Source organism: Chrysochloris asiatica, unplaced genomic scaffold (genome assembly GCF_000296735.1).
Source record: "Chrysochloris asiatica unplaced genomic scaffold, ChrAsi1.0 scaffold00047, whole genome shotgun sequence".
Classification (NCBI taxonomy): Eukaryota; Metazoa; Chordata; class Mammalia; order Afrosoricida; family Chrysochloridae; genus Chrysochloris; species Chrysochloris asiatica.
In genome coordinates, this window is record NW_006408565.1 from 7,239,212 (window position 1) to 7,262,329 (window position 23,118).

Below are 23,118 nucleotides of genomic sequence, written 5' to 3' on the forward strand. Positions count from 1 at the left end.
GGGGGCGGGGTGAGAGGTGGAGAGCAGGAGCGCGGTCGCCGAAGGATGACGTATACGGGGCAGCCCGGCTCAATGTTGTCTAACGGGAGCATGTGGGTCTGCGGCGCACTGTGCCGGGCACAAGCCCTGGCCCGACCGCAGCAGGAGCTGTCCCCGTCTTCAGGACGCCGCGGGCCAGCTGTCTCCTCCTACTCCTCATCTGCCAAGACCTCCCGGGTCCGAGCGCTGGTCTATGGGCACCACGGGGACCCAGCCAAGGTCGTCGAGTAAGAGGGCAGCGCCAAGACGCGGGGGGAAAAAGACCCGGGACTTGGTGTGGTTTGAGACGGGTTGGGGAGAAAGTGGGGTGAGGAAGGAAGGGTTCGAGGAGGGAGCAGAGAACAAGAACACAGGAAATGAAGCCCAGGGATTATTTGGTAGCTCAAAAGGTTCGTGCCTTGAAATGACTGAAGACCCGAGTGGCACAATTATACTGGTAATAATCTAAGTAATAATGACGGGCATTTCTTGATAGCGTTCCATGTGTCAGACAATCCCTTGTTTAAGTCGATTCTCTGATTTGGGGGTGAGTGCTTGTTATTCCCATTTTTCAGATGAGAAAGCTAAGGTGTAGGAGAAGTAAAATCACTTGCCCAAGGTTACACAGCCAGTAAGTGACATAGTTGGCATTGGAACTGGCTGACTTAGCTGAGTTCTTACCCTCTATTATTTTGGGCTATTTATAATTCTATGCATCCGTGGAGGAGATTTTCAAGTCCATTTCATATGGACCTCACTTCTCAGTAAACTATGTCATACATCTGTTTTAATCTTACAAAGGACAAGTGATAATGGGTTCCTGACTCCTCATTCATGTGATGTCTTCTTCACTGCATTATAAATGCTCCTTGACTTAATGTAGTAAACAGAGTTCAGGTTTTGGAGCTACACCAACCTCAGGTTAAATACAGACTCAGTGTCTTGAGAGCTGTTTGATCTTGAACATGTCCCTCACCCTCTTTAAGCCCTCCTTTATGATTTTACCCTCTGTCTCAAAATACTCTGGGTCTTAATCTGTGAATTTTGCTTGTTGTTGATAAAAACAGGTGTGTGAGTTGTCAACCATTATAAATCCGCACATAAATAGCTTTAGCTTTTCACATCAACAAATGGGGCTGCTGGAGTGGAGTTAAAGTGAAATCACTGGTGAAAAACTGAGGTCAATGCTCTCCAGTTTCCTGTCCTACCTCTGTGTGTTTGGTTACTTAGATTCTCTGAGCCTCAGTTTCATCATTGTTAAAAATGGAGGCAATACAACATAGCTCATAGTGCTAAGCAATCAAATGTGCATCCCCAAACTGCGTGTTTCCTTTGCAGTCAGTTGTGTACAACTCTGCTTCGAGTCCCAGCAAATAAGTTTGATTGTTTTTCAAAGGATCAGCAAACATGGAATTTTTTTAATGGTTATAATCTAGACTACATATTTTGACAGGTGAAAAGGATCAGCCTCAGATAGATTCAAGGTCATGCACTCAACCTAGCCCCATGCACCATTAGAGCAACTGGAAAGAATATTGAGAAGGTACATCAGAGTCAGTAAAGCCAAATTGTATGTTGATCAGTGGTAATGAATCACGGTGTCACAAAGACAGCTCCCAGAGGACACTGCTGTAATGAGCTGGTAAAGCTCTGGTGAGCGCGCCTGCATTTCCAGGAGTACCCCTCAGATAGGGCAATGGTTTAGTGACTCACTCACAAGCTTGTAAATTATGTGTCTAATGTAGGACCTACTGCAAAACTAGTACTCCAAAAGTATTGGTTAAATCTGAATCGAGTGTCAGTAAGCAGTGTACCTTGTATTGAGTTCTTACTGTGCTAATTTGTAAAAGAAAGGCAGAATGAGATGTGTGATGAAGAGGAGGGCATCTTACATGTTCAGGGAGCCTGGAGGAAGGGCCTGGTGGGATTAAGCAGGAAGGGAAAGTGATGTCTGACAGAGCTGAGGACAGTCCCTCCTGACTGATTCCTTTGTCTTGGCAAGGGTAAGCTGGAACAAACTGGTCTAATAGCAAATGCCACTTCAGAAACAGAAGCAGCTTCTCTTGTGTCTTTATGTGGAGCCATAGGTAATTTCTCCGAAGTCAAACCATGACACTACCATGAAGCATTGGGTTCAACCTTAGTTTCACATCTCAGTTATGGAGCTTTTGTTGTTAAGTGCCGTCGAGTCTATTCCGACCCATAGCGACCCTGTATAGGGTTTTCAAGGAACAGCTGGTGAGCTTGAACCACCGACCTTGCAGTTCAAATGGCTTTGCAGTCTGACACCTTAACCCACAGCGCCACAGAAACTACATATTCCTAAACCCCATTACTGAGGTACATAGCAGGTCTATGGTAGTCCTTGAGCTTCTGTATTCTTTAGAGCTCTCCAGGTGACTCTAATGCCCAGGACAAGATTTAGAACCACTGCCCTGTGGTGCAGATTAGCAGACAAGCAGTAATTGCCCCTCTGCCTCAGAAGGAACCCTCCATGCTGACCCATATTCGGGTGATTTAATTTATCTATGTATAGATGATGCCAGAGGCTAGGATTCTCTTTGTACTCATGTTTTATTATAAGATTGAGGATAACCACACCGTCACAGAATCAATCAAGTGTCCTTACACATCCCAGTGACTGGGTGTCTGGTTCAGGTTGCACCAGGTAGGATCATAGAACTCCCAGCGTCCAAACAGCATTTCCCCAAGTGGTATGGTTTGTGATACTACACTGTGGGCACTGAGACAGATGATGTGGGGGCTGCCAGGTCTCAGGGGCTAAGGACCTCCTCAAGGTATCACCTGTTCTCATGTCTACATTTTTCATATCCCTCTCCTCATTCCTGTTGACCCCCAAACATTCCACCTTTTTTTTTTTCCCCCATCTACTGAGCTGTTTTCCCCTCTCTCGGAATTTCTCTCCCTTCACAAAGCGGGTTCCCCTAAAACAGTCACACCTTTTCACTTTTAAACTGCGGATCTAAATGATTTAAAACTGTAGAAGAAAATGACAAACATGGGGGAGCTACAAATACGATAAGGAATTTCTGACATCCTGTGACCATTGTCCTTTGTGCAGAGTTCTGGCTTTTCTTTATCAGATAGTTCTCAGAAACCCTTTTGACCTCCTTTTTCCTTTTCTTCCTGGGTGTCCACTCTCAGGACTTTGCCATTCCCAGGTATTATGGTAAAACAGGATCGCTATGAGTCAGAGCCTCCTAGATAGCACTTAATAGTAACTGTGTGGCAGGCATTAGGCGGGCATTAAATATAGTGTTTAAATATCACAATAACTCAGTTTGATCTTTGTTATCCCCATTTAACAGATGAAGGAACAGGCTTGAAAAGGTTAGTTACTTTTCCGAGATCATACAATTAGAATGTCTTTTCTTTATTAAAATTCCTCGATACAGACATAGACCTAAAACAACAATAGCAACTATCTCAAATCTGTTGAAGAAGGAGATTTGGTATAAAATTGGTAATTGTTATTGTTGTTAAGTGCCGTCAAGTTAGTTCCGACCCAAAGCAACCCTGTATAGAGTTTGTGAGAAGTGGCTGGTGAGCGTGAACTGCCGACCTTGTGGATCAAACCGACTTTGAAGTCTATCTAGCACGTTAACCTATAGCGCCACACCAGGACTCCAGATTGGTAATGTTGTTGCTAAGTGCCGTCAAGTCGAATCCAACCTATAGTGGCCCTGTAGAGGGTTTCCAAGGAGTGACTGGTGAGCTTGAATCACCAACCTTGCAGTTCAAACCGACTTTGCAGTCTAGTGCATTAACCCACAGTACCACATTGGAACTCCTCAAATTGGTAATAAGATGGGTCAAAAGAGAAGTTGGAATTATAGGTCATTCTGGAGACCCTAAAGCCACTATTCATAAGAAGGGCAGCCCTACCATGGAGAAGACAGTTAGTTCCTCCCTTTTTAGGATCCTGGTCAGCCTGACCTTCTCTCCTGTCTGCTGCTAGTACAGAATGAGCTCCTAGAACTAAGCCATGAAGCCCGTAGACACGTTCCCCATTCTGTCTCAGGCTAGGTGGGGCTTGGGGGAGTAAGACATTGGTTAGTCTCCTGAGTTCTTTATTGTGGACATGAGTAAAAGGAGAGGAACAGAATTAATTGGTTTATTAAGTTGTCGTTGTTGTAATTTAGCCAACATTTATTCTTTGAGGGCCCACTAAGTGCAAGACACTGGAGACCAAGATGAACAATGATGAGATCTCTGTCCTCAAGGCAAAATCCAGGAGATGGGCAACTTCATAAAGGCCAGTGGAGTAAGTGCTCCAATAGGGTGTGCTTGGAGTACTGTGGACACACAGAAGAGAGGCACCTGTTCTATTTTACATAAATAACGCACATGGTGTGCCTCCTTATGGCCAACCCAGCCCTTCCCCTGAAACAAAGTATGCTAATTTTTACAAGTTATTGTAAATTAGCATAATCTTTACATGTAAAGCATGCATGTTATTAGCGTAAAAATACATTAACCTTCTCTCCGCTTTCTCTGTAGACAGGATGTCTTAAGTGGAGTCCCCCCAGGAGATTGGTGGGTGGTGTGTGAGGAAAGAAAGTGTAGACTTGTTCCAAGCTAAAGAGCCTGAGAGGCACATGTGTAAAGACCCAGAGGCACAAGAAAACTTTGTATGTCCAATTAACTGATACTTAATGAGAGCTTGCAAGGAGCTCTGGTAGCGTAGTGGTTACGAATCGGGCTGCAAACCACAAGGTCAGCAGTTCGAAACTACCAGCTGTTCCGTGGGAGAAAGATGAGGTGTTCTGCTCCTGTAAAGATTTACAGCCTCGGAAACCCTGTACAGGGTCGCTATGGGTCGGAACCGACTCCACGGCACACAGCAGCAGCAGCAATAAGAATGTGCAAAAATGGTGTGAGGGGCTAACAAGTGGGACGGACAGATTATTAAAGTCCTTATCAACCCCTGGCAGATTCCTGTGAGGCAGAGGTCAGATGCACCTTTACCCACCAACCTTTCCCCTGTCCTGTTACCAGCCATCTCTCCTACAGCATACTACTTTCTCTGCTGGGTTTGATCACTGATTTCAGTGATCACACAGAACTCACAGACAGTACTCATGATTATGAAGTTTATTAGGAAAGTTAACACGGTACAATTCAGGAGCAGAAACAACTCAGAGTTGAGCAGTTCTCTGGTCAGAAGCGTTTCTTCCCAAGCCATACCACAAGCAAGCCTCTCTCATTCTTGGTCTCTTAGTCATGTGCTCCCTTGGCCTCTGGCTCAAGTGTTACAAAGCCCCTTTAGCATTACAGATAAATGCCCAGCGGTCTATTCTGCAAGCCAGCCTCCTGCCCAGAAGTGCTCAGCTTCTGTGCTGGGAAGCCTGTTGCTCAGTCTTCCCATGCTGCCACCTCTGCTTCTCTGCACAGGGATCTCGAGGTCCAAAGGGTGCCCCGCTTGTGGCTTTTCTTTCTAGATGGTTCTGGTTTTGTCTGTCTCTCCTTCTGAGATGGCTCCTTTTAAACCTATCAGGATGGTAAAACTAACCAATCTGCATGTAAGAGTCCCATACACCCTCTTTGCATGGTCCCATATGATGTGGCGCTGTAGGATAAGCGCTGGGCCACTAACCACAAGGCTGTAGGTTCCAACGCACAATCTGCTCCTTAGAAACCCTGCATAGGTTGCTCTGACTTGAAACCAACTAAGTTGTACTTAACACCACCACCCAGTTATTTGGTGGGAGTCACAAAGACCCTCATAGAAGAGCCATAATTCACTGTATCACAGAGTCTATGCCTGTGTACCACAAGGCGACTTCAGAAATTTTGTGGAAAAAATGGAATTAAAAGATTAAAATATAAACTATTTCTCAACATAGTTCATCCAGGTCAAGACACTTTTATAAGTGATGCTACCAGTGATTTAGTCCATCCTTAAAGAACTGAGGATCCTGAGAATTTAACCATATCAATGCAGTCTTTTTTATACATTATTAACTAAAGAAAAATGGATACCCTTTAAAGATTTTTTTTTTTTAAGATTCGGAAACAAAGAGAAGTCAGAAGGAGCCAAATTAGGACTGGGCAGTAGATGCCTAATGATTTTCTATTAAAACTCCCACTGTGTTGACCTTGTTTGATGAGAGGAATGAGCGGGAACATAACATTGTCGTGTCGTGTTAGAGAAGGAGTCTCTGGTGAAGTTTTCCCAGGCAGTTTTCTGCTAAAGCTTTGGCTCCCTTTCTCATAGCAGATATTATCATCTTTGATCCTCCAGCAAGTCAACAAGCAAAATGCCTTAAGCATCCAAAAAAACTGTTGGCCGTGAATGTAGCTCTTAACTGGTCTGCTTTTGTATTTACTGGACCACAGCTACTTCTTGGTAGTCATTGCTTGGACTGTGCTTTGCTTTCAGGATCATATTGGTAAGGCCATGATTCATCTTCTGTTAACTTCTTTCAGGAAATGCTTCAGGATCTTGATCCCACTTGCTTAAAATTCCCACTGAAAGCTCTGCTCTTGTCTGAAACTGATCTGGGCATAACAATTTTGGCACCCATTGTGTAGAAAGTTTGCTCAACTTCATTTTTTCAGTCAGGATTGTATAAGCTGAACCAGTTGAGATCTATGGTGTTGGCTATTGTTTCTGCTGCTAATCATCAATCGTCTTCAATTAGGGTATGAATGAGATTCATTGTTTCCTTGAAAATTGATGTGGATGATCTATATCTTCATCTTCAACATTGTCTTGTCCCTTAAAACAAGTTATCTGTTTGTAAACAGCTAATTGGGGCATTGTCCCCATAAACTTTTTAATTTCACCATTCTTCACCATATCTTCAGTGTTTCTACTTGCTTCAACTTTAAAAGAATTCCTGTTGCTCTGGTAAGGTTGGTTTTGTTTTTTGTTTGTTTGTTTTTCAAACCAATGCCTTAATCCTTCTTAGTCCCTCAAACTAGATGCTGTTCAGGCATGCCATAACAAGTTAGTATGACCAAAAGAACCAATAGATCCGTTTTGGAAGAAGTGTAGCCAGAGTGCTCCTAGGAGGCCAAGATGGCCAAACTTCGTCTCTCACATTTCGGACATATTGTCTGGAGGGACCAGTCGCTAGAGAAGGATATCGTGTTTGGTAAGGTGGAGGGTCAGAGAAAAAGAGAAAGACCCCCAACAAGATGGATTGGCCAAGTGGCAGCATTGATGGACTCAAGCATGGCAACAGTAGTGAGGTTGGCCCAGGATCGGGCAGTGTTTCATTCTGCAGTGCATAAGGTCACTATGAGTCGGTACCGACTTGATGGCACCTAACAACAACAGCAGCAGTTGTTTTGGAGGCCTCCCCTCCCCACCAAAAAATGAAATCAGTACACAGGTTTTTTTTCTTCACAGTATGAATTTTCCATGAACTTTTTAGAGACCTCTTGTATAACCCTGTAAGGGAAGTGTCTGTTGAAACTGAGGCTCAGGGGGAACTTAGCCAAGGTCATGGGATTCAGACTCGAGCTAGACTGTTTCCTATAGCATTTGGACTTACCCTTGCATGTGGGCTTCACCACTAGACTGGAGTTTAGGGCCAAGTCCATCTACCGTAGTTTCCTCATTCTTGTCTCTGAGGGCAAAACTTAGCAGGCATGCTTCCACTGAATCACAACGAGCAGGGCTTTCTCCCCCAGTGTCTGTAGCTTCTGGGAAGAATGCTGCCACCCAGTTTAGCTACAAGTTCCTACCCTCTGGTCCTCTCCTAGCAGCTACTCTGGTAGGGTTCCAGGCCCTTCCTGGAAAGGTCCTCTTTTTAAAGAAGGAGGGCAAAGGTGACACAAGGTTAGACTGTGGATCCGGAAGTTTCATTTGGGGGCACCTGCAAAAGCACTGACCTGGGAGCTGGGTGACCTGGGTTCCAGTCCCAACTTTGCCACCAATAAGAGAGAATATCACTTCAATCTCCAGTCAGTTATCTTTTGATAAAATACAGAGATTGACCAAGGTTAACAGTGGTAAATACCGGCAGGCATGCTGTCACCCTTTTCTTTGCCAGTGGCAGACTTTCCATTTCTGTACACCTCAAAATCTACACATCTCCTTACCCCGACTGTCCCCAAACAGCACTCTTTCCCACCAGGGCTAGATAAGGCTTCAGCACTCTTCTCAATGTGATTCTGCAGCCATAGGAGTTGTTATAAGACTTGAACCGTTGACCAGCCCCAGCAGTTTTAATACTGAAACAGGCATCATCCTCTGTACTTACCAATAGATGCTCTAATAGCCTCCAGAGGCAACAGTCTGGCTAGAAATTGGGGGTCTTGGATGCCAGATTTCACCAAAGACCCCTTTGGCCTTGGATGGTTTCATAATCAGTAAACGCCCAGCCTCTAGCTAGGCAGGGACTACATGGTCATCTTGTGCCTGTCAAAGACCCAAAGACAGCAGTTGGCTGTTTGTCATGGTCCAGTCTTTCTCTAGCAACAAGAAGAGTTAGTTCTCAGCAAACTAGGCAACAGAGACTCTGCAACTCCCTTCAGGCAGTTTTCCAAATGTCAGTGGATGTAGAATATTACCAAGTTTACAAGGTTGTTGGAAATTCTAATTGCAGAAAAGTAGGAAGAGGGTTTCCTTGCAACCCCAGGTAAAGATATCCAGAAGTTGTCCTGAATCTCTGATTTCCTTCAGTTCAAAGTGATTGTGCTAAGGAACAAAAAGATGGGTGCTGAATGGTAGGAGGGTGGAATTCCTTCAGGGCAGGAATACCACAGGAGGCACAGGGGAGGGATGGGTGTACTTGGCACACCACCTGACCTGGGGCATATAAGCTATGCTCAGGGACAGCAGTCCTCCTTGAGCCTCGGGCTCCTTGGAAGCACAGGAGTTGAGGCCACCAACATCCTCTGCCAGGGGCAGTGGAGGATGGAGGTACTTCATTCCCTCCCAATTACCCAACTCACCAGACAGTCACTAAATCACAAAAAGTGGCTGGTTTGTGACGATGAGGACGGTAGACTGGGGGAGAGCCATGTCAGGTGTTGATTTCCTTCATCCTGTGCCCGTGATGAGACGCATGTTGTAGGCACTCTGTACTGAGCACATGACAGAGTACCTTCGACCAGCGACACTTCCTTCCTGCTCTTCTGTTCAACATGATATTGACTTGTTTGAAGTAACTGAATAGAAGATGCAAGATAAGTACAAATGGTCGCTAATTAAATGCAAACGATGGGAAAGATACCTTAACAGAGATGGTGAATGCCTGCCTTACACGGCCAGTGTAACAACCAGTCTCCAGGGTACTGGCCTCTTTTTTTTCCCTTTCTCAAAAGGCTCTTTCTTCTGCCTGCCTTTTGTCTCCCCTGTACTTCACACAGCATCACAGGTGTACAGCCGCGGCCTCAAAGGAGCCTTTGAGACCTTATCCAGTCTGGGATCGGTCGACTGAAGACAGTGGCGCCCCACCAGGTTGCATGGCGCCATCGCCCTCACAGGAGAAACCCAGAACAGTGCTGGGAACAACTTGAGATCTAGTGGGGCTGTGTTCAGGGGCTTCGTTTGCTCTCCATGACACAGCCACTTGTTCCTTTGGAAAAAAGAACAGTGAAGAAATTGCTAACAGTCACCAGAGGTCCATCTCCTGGAATTCAGACTTGGCCTCCAGTTCCCTTCCTGTCTCGGCCGAATGGTATCGTGAGAACTGTGTACAGGAACAGCAGAGCCTGTGATATTGATGGTGTTCTTCAGGGCAGGCTGGGGCTGGTCTCCCTGGTGAGACACAGACACTGCTGGGCCAGCATTCCCTCCCAGGCATGCAACATGTGTCAGGCCTGCCCCCTGCCATCACCCATCTGTGTTTGCAGCTTCCATCTCCAAGATGATTGGTCTTGCCTGCGCAGCCCCTGCCTCACTTTCTTTCCCTCCCACTGTGTGTGAATCTCAACTTGAACTGAGTTGGCTCCCCAGAAGACAACAAGGAGAACTGGGAGGCTTTTATAGCCCAGTGGTGTTTGAGGGAATACTGTCCTACAGGCTGCTATCTGGTGGCCATGAAAAGAGTATTCCCAATCCAAGTTATATCAGGGAAGGTCTGGATTATACAAAGCTTCTTAACTTCTCAAAGCCTTTACCATTCTAATGTACTGTCCGAATTTTATCAAGGGAGTCTAGTAGGCAGCATTTCCCAGATGTACTGAACCCTGGGAAACACCTAACAGCTCCCAGAACTTGAATCCCACAGTTTAGAGTATGTTGGCATAGTGTTTAATAAATAGGATGAACTTTGGAGTCAAACTTAAGATCAGATTGTACCTTTTACTGAGTTTGACTTTGCACTCAGTCAAACTTCTCTAAGCCTTGGTTTCCCTCATTTGTAAATTGATGAGAGTGTTTTGAGAATAAAAGTCACAAATTGGGAACAAAGAAGAAGGATGGGCCATTGGAAAATTGTAGGGGGTGACATGAGGTCCTTAAAAAGACAGGGAAGGAAGAAAAGACCAAAATGGTTGGCAGAAGAGACTCTAAATTTGCTTTTGGATACAGAATAGCTAAAGTGAAGAAGGAGTCCTGGTGTGGTGCTATAGGTGAATGTGCTAGACTGCAAGGTCGGGTCAAACTGTAAGGTCAGCAGTTCAAGCTCACCAGCTGCCCCTCGAAAACCTTATACAGGGCCGCTATGAGTCAGAACCAACTTGATAACACTTAACAACAGCAACAAAGTGAAGGAAGAAATGATGAAGTAAAATAGCTGAACAGAAGAATTGAAAGGGCGATTTGAGAAGACAAAGTACAATGAAATATGCAAAGACCTGGAGTTAGAAAACCAAAAGGGAAGAACACGCTGAGCATTTCTCAAGTTGAAAGAACTGAGGAAAAACCTCAAACCTTGAGTTGCAATATTAAAGAATTCTGTGGGTGAAATATTAAATAATGCAGGAAGTATCAAGGGAAGATAAATACACTGTACTAAAAATAATTGGTCAATGTGTTCAACCATGTCAGGAGGTAGCATATCACCAAGAATCGATAGTTTTGCAAGAAGTCCAAGCTGCACTGAAGACATTGATTGGTGAAAAACATTAACAGAATGCCAATTGAAATGTGTCCACAAACCGTTGCAGTGGTGGAGGTGCTCACTCATCTATGCCTAGAAATCTGAAGGCAGCTTACCTGGCCAACAAGCTGGAAGAGATCCATATTTGTGCGCATACCATTTGATCCAACAGAATGTGGAAATTATCTAGCAAGATCATTAATAGATAAAATTTTGCTGAAGATAATCCAAAAAAGTTACAGTAGTACATCACCAGGGAACTGACAGAAATTCAAGGCGAATTCAGAAGAGAACATGGAAGGAAGGATATCATTGCTGACGTCAGATGGATCTTGGCTGAAAGCAGAGAATAGAGATGTTTACCTGTGCTTTATTGACTATGCAAAGGCTTTCAGCTGTGGATCATAACAAAGTATGGATAACATTGTGAATAATGGGAATTCCAAAACAATGACCAAAAGGCAATCACTCAAATAGAACAAGGGGATGCTACATATTTTAAAATCAGGAAAGGTGTAGGTCAGGGTTGTATTCTTTCACTATACTTATTCAATCTATGTTGCTGCTGTTGTTGTAAAGTGCCGTCAAGTCAGTTCCGACCCATGGCAACCCTTTATCGGGTTTTCAAGGAGCAGCTGGTGAGCTTGAGCCACCAACCTTGCAGTTCAAACCGACTTTGCAGTCCAGTGCATTAACCCACAGCGCCACACCAGAATTCAACCTGTGTACTAAGCAGATAATGTAAGAAGCTAGACTGTATGAAGAAGTACACTGTATCAAGATCAGAGGAAGGCTCTTTACAAGCCTGTGGTATGCAGATAACATTCTTGCTTGTTGAAAGCAAAGAGGACTTGAAGCATTTACTGGAAGAAGATCAAAGAATACAGCCTTCAAAATGAATTGATTACACCTCATCATAAAAAAAACTTGAAATCCTCACAACTGTATCAATGAGCCACCCCACGCTAATGAGAGAAAAGATTGTAGTTTACAAGGATTTCATTTTATTTGGATCCACAATCAATGCCCATGGAAATAGCAGTCAGAAAATCAAAGGATGTATTGCATTGGGCAAATCTGCTGCAAAGATATCTCAACTATTTAAAAGCAAAGATGTCACGTTGAAGACTAAGGTGCCCCTGACTCAAGCCGTGGTAGTTTCAGTCACCTTATATGCATGTGAAAACTGGACAGTGAGTAAGAAAAACCGAAGACAAATTGATGCCTTTGAATTTGTTGGCAAAGAATGTCGAATGTGCCTTAGACCTGCCAGAAGAACAAACAGATCTGTATTGGAAGCAGTACAGCCTGAATGCTCCTTAGAAGCCAGGGTAGTGAAACGACTTCTTATGGAATTGGATATGTTATCGGGAAGGACTAGGCCCTGGAAAAGGACATCATGCTTGGAAAAGTAGAGGGTCAGTGAAAAAGAGGGAGACCCTCAAGAAGATGGATGGACCCTACAACAGTGGGCTCCAACAGAGGAAGGATTGTGAGGACGGTGCTGGATGGGTCTGTGTTTCATTCTGTTGGACACTGACTGAGTCACTGTCACTTCAACCAACCTGACAGCACCTAACCACAACATGTAAATGCTAAGCATAATGCCTGGAGTAAACCATCAACATTAGTGTTGTTTAATTGTGAAGCCAAATCACTCAGAATAAGTATACTCACTAACTTAGACTCCACCTACACACAGCTGACTCAGTACACTTACGTCTTGAGTGTTCTCTGCTCCTTATACATTTTGCCAGCCATGTGCTTAGAACTTCCATATATCACCTTCCTCTCCAGTCCAAATCCATTCTTCCTTCCTTCCTATCAATATCCATTTACCTGAGCCAGAAACTGGGAGCCACCAAAAACTTCCGACTCCCTTCCCTCTACGCAGATTTGGGCACCAAGCAACATCAGTGTCAATTCTATTTAAGGAATTCCAGGAAATTGCATCCTCTCTATTCCCACAGCTCCAATTCAGACCAAACCTCTTGGCCTCTTCTTTTCTAATAGGAATACCATCCTCCTTCGCTCAGTCTATGCAATAAACTCCTGTTTATCCGTCAGGCCACAACTAAGGTGAATTGCATCCTCTCTATTCCCACAGCTCCAATTCAGACCAAACCTCTTGGCCTACTGGTCATTCCTTCTAGTAGGAATACCGCCCTCCTTCGCTCAGTCTATGCAATAAACTCCTGTTTATTTGTCAAGCCGCAACTAAGGTATCACTTTTTCCAAAGTCTGTTTTCTCTCTTCAACTCAATCATCTTTAGCACCTGGAACCTACTTCAGTTAGAGCCCTTTTCTGGGTGTCTCCATTATAGGTTCCCACATAACTGAGTTCCCAGCACGGGTTTTATTTAATTCTTCTTTAAGCCCCTTCATACAGCTACTTGGCACTTATTAGAACAGATTTAATTAAGTTCCCTTGAATTTTCCAAACAGTTATCTTCATTCAGTAAGGCTTTTCAGAGGTACAGATAGCTAATTGTTTCAAAGGCTTCCTTTCTGTTCCTACCTTTGATTACAGCTGTCATTGATGGAGCATCTACGGTGTATCAGGTACTGTAGTAAATGCTTAATGTGTTTTAACTCAGTGAATCCTGTGAGCTGGATTCTAATGTTATCCCCATAGTACTGCTGGTGTCCTGAGGCTCATCTATCTGGTAAATGACCATAGCAAGATTCAAACCGAGGACTGCATGTGTACTTCAAATCCACGTTCTTTCTGTGTTCTCTTCTTGACCATGGACATCTTGATTTTAAAGAAGTGTGGGAGTATAGCCTTAGTGTGAATGTATTTACCCTTCCCTGTAAGGAAAGTCACTCTGTGTCTTTGCTTAGGTTGGACTCTCATAAGGATAATCTCAGTTTGTGTTTGTGTGCATCGTGGGGGGTATTTTCCTACACAGCCCCAAACCAGGGAGACCCGGTACAAGCCTCAGTAGCTAAGCCCATGGTTTGAGCCCATTCTCCTGATTCCTTAAATGACTGACAATTCTACACCACATTTTCTCACTAGAGAGAAAAAGTAGTGAAGTACTGTGTTAAACCACTGATTTTAACCCTAACCAAAACCACCACCATGGAGTTGGTTCCAGCTCAGCAATCCTGTGTAGGGTTTCCAAGAGATTAGCAAGTTTCATCATTTTCCCAAGGAGTGGCTGATGGGTTTGAACCACCGACCTTGTGGTTAGTAGTCCAGTGCTTATCCTACAGCAGCACCAGGGCTCATAAACATTTGAGTTAAGGAAGACTGAAGGTTCTGCCCTGCTTGAATTCACAGTGTAACAGCGAGGGATACACATATACTGACTAGGAGATAAGTCAGCATGAATGAACTTTGAAAATGTGGTGGTGTTTAAATGCAGTCAAGTTGGTTCTGACTCACAGTGACTTGTCTAGGGTTCTCAAGGCTATAAATCTTTACAGGAGCAGAAGGCCTCATCTGTCTTCCATGGAGCAGCTGGTAGGTTTGAACTGTTGACCTTGAGGCTTACAGTTCAGTGCTTATCCTATGGCATCACCAGCACCTCTTTGAAAGCATGGTCTGGGTGAAATAAAGTCAGTCACAAAATACAAAGGACAAATACTGTGTGATCCCATTTACATGAAATATCAGAACCGGCAAATACCTAGAGACCAAAGTTTATTGGTTTCTCGGGGTGAGAGGGAGGGAAAAGGAAAATCGTTGCTCCATGGGCACTGAGCCTCTCTTAAGGGTGATGGAAAATGCAGAATTGGGAAGTGAAGATACTGGCACATCATAATGAATGTAATTAATGTCACTGAATTTCACATATACAAACGTTTGATTGAAATGGCAAGTATTTATATTTTTTGAGTCCCTGGGCTTTGGAAACCACATATTAAGCTGCTAACTGAAAGGGTTGGCCATTCAAGTCCACCTTGGAAGAAGGGCCCCAGTGATCTACAAAACTCAGTCAATAAGTACCCTGTGGAGCACAGTTCTATTCTCACATCCGAGGGGTCGCCATGAGTCAGCATCAACTCAGTAGCAACTGGTTTTATATATATGAAGGAGCTCTGGTAGCGTAGTGGTTACGAATCGGGCTGCGAACCGTAAGGTCAGCAGTTCAAAACTACCAGCTGTTCTGCAGGAGAAATATGAGGCATTCTGCTCCCGTAAAGATTAACGGCCTTGGAAACCCTGTGCAAGGTCGCTATGAGTCGGAACCAACTCCACGGCACACAACAACATTATATATATATATATACACACACACACATACATACACACCACAGTGGGGAAAAAAAGCTGATCTGGTGATAAGTAAAAAGCCCTGAGCATAGAGTCTGAAAGACCTGAACCTGGATCCAAACAATTTACAAAGTTCTGACCACTTGACAGTTTTGAATAGTTTGTTGGGAGGCAAAACCTGATCTGACCTGAGGTTTTGAAGTGGTCCTTACACTTCCCACTTAGTGGGGCTTCATATTTTTTGCTACAGAAAGATGAATGTGTCTGATTACAGGGTGCTACCCCAGCCCCGACAGGGGTCTATCTAATATATGATGTGAGCACTGTGGCATGTCTGGCCCCAAACGTTTTGGAAAAGGGATTGTGAATCTACCTTTTGTCATGATCATTTCAAGTGTGTGTGTGTGAGAATTCATAAACTAAAAAACAATCAGCTCATGTAAGATGGTCATAAACAGTACATCCGAACTGGGAGCACCAAGGATAGAACAAATCATTTTTCTGAGTCAGGAAGTGGGTCAAAGACATCTCAGAGGAAATAAAATTTGAACTGGGTCTTGAAGGGTGAGTTTAATTGTTTAGAGCTGTGGAAAGGGAATTCTGGGCTGAGGAAGAATGTGTACAAAAAATGTGTAGAAAAAAAGTCTTTAAGCTGCTTGAGCGCATGGACTTTGTCAGCTTATAGAAAAACTGATTATCTGTCAAAATGCAGGAGGGAAGCTTTAGGGATAATAAAAGGGGGCAGCTAGTCCAAAATCCATTTGCTCTGGGCAGGATTTTCCTTGGAATGCAGTCATTCACAGAAACAGCACTAGCTCCATCTCAGTTGATGCCTCTGGTGAGGGGTGGGGGGGGTGTATGTGGAGCTTGTTGATTCCCTTCCTTGTTCCCATAAGACAGATCCAATGAGAAACAATCCCAAACTCCACTGCACTATGCTTGGTCCGGGACCAGCTTCTCTAGCATGGTACTGCCAGGGTTCAGTCAGATCATCTACTTAACTACTTTTGGTGACCTTGAGCCAGTTATTTACTTCATTTTTACTTTCGTTTCTCAGCTGTAGAATTAGAATTATAGTGTCTGAAGATTAAATGGAAGCTGGCACATACAGCACTTGACGTAGTACCTAACTGGTAAGCACTTGACAAACAGTAGTTATCAGCACAAGCACTCTCTCCTCTGGTGGTGTATAAGCACATACATTCATTGTTGTTAAGTGCCGTTGAGTCGATTCCGACCCATAGTGACCCTGTATAGGGGTTCCCAGGAGCAGCTGGTGAGCTTGAACTGCTGACCTTGCAGTTCAAACGGTTTTGCATTAACCCACACACCACAGCACCACACCAGGACTCCATACATTCATTAGTACTTTAAAAAGCCCTTTCTTCTCTCTGCCTCCACTCCCCAACCCGCTGCTAGTTAACCATCTTCTGTAAGGAGTTTGTCTATATACTTTCAAGTCCTGGCTTCCTTTTCTTTGGTTAGGATCCAATACAGGGGTCCCTACCCCAGCTCTTCAAAGGAATCCCCAAACTAATTTCAGGATCCTGGTATCGAGCCCTAGTGGCTCAGTAGTTCAGTGCTTGGCTGCTAACCAGAAGGTCACCAGTTCAAACCCTCCAGCCACTCTGGGAAGAAGATATGGCAGTCTGTTTCCATAAAGATTACAGTTTTGGAAACCCTTTGGGGACAGTTCCCCTCTCGTACAGGTAGGTATGAGTCAGAATCAACTGGGTGACAGTGGGTTTGGGGGTGGGGGGGATAAGCACTGTCATCAAGTTTATTCTGGTTCATAGAGACACCCTGTATAGGGTTTCCAAGGCTGTAAGTCTTTATGGGAGCAAATGGCCTCATCTTTTTCCCACGGAGTGGCTAGTTGGTTTGAACTGCCAGTCTTGCAATTAGAAGTTCAGTGCTTATTCTACAGTACCGCCAGGACACAATAAATAAGAACACTCGCTTTGGAATTAGATCAGCCCCGCCTCTCACCAGGCGTCTTTCTCTGTAAGAGTGTCATCATCTCCAGGTTCCTACTTGATAGAAGAGGAATAGGAATACTCTCCTCATGAAAAGTTGGCTCATGCTTAGTCTTTAGCACAGGACTGGTGTATACCAAGCTCCTAATAAATGCCTGCCACCACTATTACTATTAGTACAAAATATTTCTAGTTTTATATTAATAGTAATAGTAAAGACCAAGCCTCAGGTATCATCATAACAAGAGGTCAGATTTTTTTGCGGGCAGTGGGTGGGATTGTGTCAGCTTAGTGCAATAACGCTATCACCTCTGATGCCATTGGTAAGTAAAAATTAGGAGAATTATTGTTTAAGAAATACGTTTGGGCAGAGAAAAGCATTGGAAACATGAAGTCTTAAGGGCATGGAGAAAGAAAGAAAAGGAATCTGATAATCAGTCAAGGGGTCCACGAGCATCGCCCACTTGTTAGTGCTGTCTGGTTGATGGTCTCCTCAAAATATATATATGCGTTTCTTTTCTTTTTTAATTTTAATTACAAAAGACATCATGGAAATTGGCACTGTTAGCCTCCCTCAAAAGGTTTTATCCCTTCACCAAAGTTCCAGTGGGGTAAAGATAATGGTTTCATGATGTCTGGGACCCACCGGGACAAAGGGAACTAACATTTAGACTTACAATGAGAGAGACTCTCCCGAGTGAGCAAATCCAAACTACCACCATCTCACACTGCTACTTTCCAAGTGGAGAAAGGAAGCCTGGAGCAAGGAAGAAACTTGCCCGAGGTGGCAGAACCCTCCTTAGGTGTGGAGCTTCACACCTGAGACACACACGCACACCCCCCAGCTCTGTCCAGACAGACCAGGACCCTCACCCAAGAAGGGTCGTTGCTACCAGGGGTGAATCACACTCACCCAGGTGTTCTTTCCAGTCCTCAGAGGCTATGACTCTTTTCTTCCACCCCCTCTGCAACAGGCGGGACTATTGAGGCCAAGATAAGCTAGCCCCGCATTTCCCAGATAAGTTTATTCATTAAGAATTACCTGGGCTACCACTTACGTGGGTCAGGAGATTGGACTGGGGCCTGAAAATCTATATTCTTACTAAGTACACCAGAGGATTCTTAAGATCAGGCATTTCTGAGAACCAAGGCTAATCCAGGCCAACAAAGGTCATGACTATTTCCTATTCCAAATTGACCAGTGGGGTTGCAGGGTCACTGGGGAAGACCCACTTGCAGGTAAGGAGAAAGTTAACGTGTACCTTGGACTGATTCCTTACAGCACTGCTCATTCTAACAGAACACTGGGCACACAGTGGCAGCTCAAACATGTAGTCGCCTGACCTACTTTGGGGAGGATGATTTGAGTGAAAGACACCTCGTCTAGCCTGGGTGACATTTAATGTCTCTCTTTGGCTTTGTGCTTAGACTGAAGAACCTGGAGCTAGCTGTTATGGGCGGATCAGACGTCCATGTGAAGATGCTGGCGGCCCCTATCAATCCATCTGACATAAATATGATCCAAGGTAACCTTGGTTTCTGTGGATTATGTTAATTGGATTTTTTTGCTTAGCTGCCCCCTCATTGCTATTCCTTCTCAGGTGCAGGCGTGAAATTCCTCTGATTAGCAGCAGCTGTTCTCCAGATGAGCCATTTGCAGACTGTGTCTGCCCTTTCTGGCCTCCCCTCTCTGGAATCTGAGACTTTTTGAGAGTTAACATTTCAGTGAGAGTAAACCAACCATTGTGAAATGCTGAAGATATGCTGGGCTCATTTCACTTATTATCTGATCTAAGCCTCACACATAACCATAGATGCTTCCTACTGATGAGGAGTCCCTGGGTGGCATACATGGTTAAAGTGCTAGCTGCTAACCCAAAGGCTGACAGTTTGAACCAACCCAGAGGCATCTCAGAAGAAAGGCCTGGCAATATCTTGCCAAAAGATTACAGCCTTGAAAATCCGATGGAGTGCAGTTGCCATGAGTCAGAATCGACTTGATGGCAACTAGAGACAGATGAGGAAACTGAGGCTCAGAGAGGTTAGTTACACAGCTCACAGAGGCAGAACTCGGATCAGGCTTGGGTCTGTCTAACTCCAAAGCTCATACTCTTTCACCGTCCAGACTTAGTTGGATGGATATTTCCTTGTGCCCTTCTTTTTTAGGAAACTATGGCCTCCTTCCCAAACTGCCTGCTGTCGGAGGAAACGAAGGTGTTGGACAGGTGGTAGCAGTGGGCAGCAATGTGACTGGGATAAAGCCAGGAGACTGGGTGATTCCAGCAAATGCCGGCTTGGGTAAGTGTCTCCAGGTGTCTGTAGCCTTTACTGGTGTTCATCCACATTGTCAATGTTTGCTCATTGGCTCAGCATAACTAAGCAAAGCAAAATTTATTATTAGGCCATGTAAGACCACCAGTAGGGATAGGAGCTGAACAACAGGGAAGCAGAAATTCTCCATTTCTGTCGATGATGTACCTCTTCTCCCTGAGTCCATGTTGATTTGAACAGTAATTCTCTGTCTCCCTATGTCTGTGAATCACTGCTACAAGGTATAATGAGGAATAAATACAAGGGGGCTATCAAAGGTTCATGAAAAAATGTCGTGAAAAGATACTGGAATTTTTCCGTTGACTTTTTGAAGACCCCATGTACAAATCAGATGGCCTTCCCCTCCAAGGGGTTACAATCTAATGTAAGAACTCTCTGAACCTCAGTAAAGGGAGTGATACACATTCATGGGTAAAGGGGGCACTTCCTGCTACTCTGTGCATGTGTGTATGTATGACTTCCTAGAAGACGTTTCATCAACAGGGCCCTTGGTGGATAGATTTTGTTAGGTGGAGATGAGTCATAATCGTTTTGTGTAGAGGAAACAAAATAAGCAAAAACACAGAGGTGTGTTTGGGAAGTGGCAGGAAATCCGGTGTAGCATTAGCAGGGGATTTGCATGTGGGCAAAGACTGTGTAAGTGAGAAGACCAGAGAGGTAGGATGGGACAATATAGAATTGTTAAGTGCCATCGAGTCAGGTTTGACTCATAGTGGCACTGTGTAGGGTTTCCGAAGCTGTACATCTTTGCGGGAGCAGAAAGCCTCATCTTTCTCCCATAGAGTGGCTGGTAAGCTCTAACTGCCAACTTTGTGGTTTATAGTCCAGTACTAATCGGGCTGCGAACCTTAAGGTCAGCAGTTCGAAATTACCAGCCGCTCCGCGGGAGAAAGATGAGTCTTTCTACTCCCGTAAGGATTTACACCCTCGGAAACCCTGTACAGGGTCGCTATGTACCGACTCGACAGCACTTAACAACAACAACAACTTATCCTTTAGAGCCACTCCGCTCCCATCATATAGGTTGTTGTTGTTGTTAGGTGCCATTGAGTCGGTACCTACTCATAGCAACCTTATGCATAGCAGAACAAAACACTGCCCAATCCTGGGCCAACCTCACTACTGTTGCCATGCTTGAGTCCATCGGTGCTGCCACTTGGCCAGTCCATCTCATTGGGGTCTTCCTCTTTTCCTCTGACTGTCCACCTTACCAAACATGATATCCTTCTCCAGCAACTGCTCCCTCCTGACAATATATATGTTCAAAGTATGAGAGACAGTTTGGTCATCTTGGCCTCTAAGGAGCACTCTGGATGCACTTTTTCAAAACAGATCTATTGATTCTTTTGGCAGCCCATGGCACTTTCAATATTCTCCTCCAGCACCCTAACTCAAAGGCATCAATTCTTCTATGGTCTTCCTTATTCACCGTCCAGCTTTCACATGCATATGAAGTTATTGAAAATACCATGGCTTGGGCCAGGCGCACCTTAGTTCTCAACTGACATCTTTGCTCTTCATATAGGTAAGGCCCTGGAAATACCAGCTGAGAAGTTGGGATTTTCCTTGATACAGTTTAGGGAGCCACCGTTTAGTTTTGACAGTTTTTCATGGTATAGCCATTGTACAAATGGAAACACAAATAAGCAGACATGAGTCACATCGTCAGACACGTGAGGAACTACGGCTTGAGAAGTAAAGCTTTTACCCAAACTCTCAGAGCAAACAGAGGGAGTCCACCTGGCCCCTGTGTTTTTTTCCCACTTCACTCTCTTTGAGTTATAATTTACAGAGATCCATGTCAAGCTTGCTTTACCAAAAAAAAAGATGTAGTTGGCCTGTGAAACTAAGAAGTACAAGAGACTGAAAGCTTCAGGGACATCTGGATCCGGAAACATCAATGCTACGTCAGAGTTGTGTCTCTCTCTTATTCTCATTTGTTCTCAGCTGAGATCTCCCCACAGCTTGGTATAGTGATAATGGAAAAAATGTATTTATTGATCACTCCCTTTGTGCCAGGCACTGTTCTAAGCACTTCACACATAGTAACTCAATTATTCCCACAGCACAGGGTAGATACTTTTATTATTCTCATTTTGTAGAGTTAAAGGATTAAGTGAATGACTCGAGGTCACCTAGCTAGTAAGTGGTGGAGCTAAGATTCAAACCCACTCTGGTATATGACGACCCTGCCTGGATCCTTGCCCATCACTGAACCAATCAGCAGGCAGGTGAGGTTGGGTCACTATGGTTGCCCTGGTTGGGTTTCTCACCCACATCTGCACTATGGAGGATAAACCCATGGGGTTGGCAGCCCCAGAGGTTAGGAAGAAGCAGTTCTAGAAAGGTAAAGGTACTAGGCATAAAACAAAAACAGAAGTCTGCTACAAGCTCTTTGTCTCTGAGCTCGGGAAGCTTCTGAGAATGGCTCCACCCTCACCCTCACCTGCTACTGAACGAGCCCAGCCATCTGAGCAAGTTGCAAGCTGCAAGGATCTCACTAGATGCTGATTGGTGCTTTGTGAACCAGTCCCCATGCTGAGGGGAGGACAACATGGACCAGACACAGTCCTGCCCTCGAAATGCTCCCGCTACAAGTGGAAGATGCAGGCAATGCGCTCAGTGTTTCCTCCAGACAAGAGCCCCCTGTGGTGGGAAATATCCAGAAAAGCTTTGCAGATAAGTGATGCTTTAACTAGGAAGACAGACTGGATGTGCAGCCAGCAGCCTGGGTGGTCAAGGACTTCCTAGACAGAGCACACCACATGCAAAGGCCTGGCTATGGTTGAAGGCACAACACAGCAGAGAATGGGAGGTAGCTTCATGTAGCTGTGCTGTGGTAGCAAAGGAGGAAGCAGGGAGAAGTAGAGATGAAGCATTAGAGGTAAGCTGCGGCTGACAGTCAGAGGGGGCCCAATGAAGAGTCATTTGAAGAGTAATTTGATCAGATTTGTGTTGGAGGCAGGTGACCAGTGAGGAGGTGGCTGAACCCTTCAGGGCTTCAGAGGATGAAGGTTTGAATAAGACTGGGCTGGAGAAGAGCGGGCAGACTAAAGAGCTAAAGTAACGGCGCTTGGTAATCATTTGGATTTGGAGAGGAGACGAATAAAGGATGTCTACCAGGTGTGTAGGTAATTACAAGTGTGGTGGGGGGGTAGCCAGAACAGAGATTCCTCCTGGGAGAAAAGGTGAGTCTTTTAAACAAGGTGCCAGTCAGGGAGGATGGGGATTTTGTAATTGTCAGAACTATAATTAACTCAGTTTATTCAGTAAACATTGTGTGAGCATCTGGAACATGCTGAGCTCTGGGATGCATACAGCAGTGAACAGACGGAGTCTTTCTTCTCAGGAAAACTGCAGTTTCATAAGTGTGGCAGTCGTGAAACCGATTAAGTCCTCAGTGGCCGGATCCTGGTAGTGGTTTGTGGTCATGAGCTGCCCAACTGTTGCTGGGCTAGTGCCACCTCTTATCTTCCCACAGTCCCAGGGAAGACTGGATCAGAGGGTGTGCACAGATCTTTGCCAACTGACTTTTTCATTGGGAAACACT

At 44.7% G+C, this 23,118-nt stretch overlaps 1 protein-coding gene across 1 annotated transcript in view; it reads left to right on the plus strand.

Moving 5' to 3' along the window:
- Nucleotides 1-43: 43 nt before the first annotated feature.
- Nucleotides 44-23,118, plus strand: part of MECR (mitochondrial trans-2-enoyl-CoA reductase) — a 35,643-nt gene continuing 12,568 nt past the window's right edge. The window contains exons 1-3 of the mRNA XM_006862201.1: nucleotides 44-266; nucleotides 18,666-18,763; nucleotides 19,404-19,535. Coding sequence (XP_006862263.1) covers nucleotides 46-266; nucleotides 18,666-18,763; nucleotides 19,404-19,535 — 451 coding nt within the window. The 5' untranslated portion in view covers nucleotides 44-45. The remainder of the gene's footprint in view (nucleotides 267-18,665; nucleotides 18,764-19,403; nucleotides 19,536-23,118) is intronic.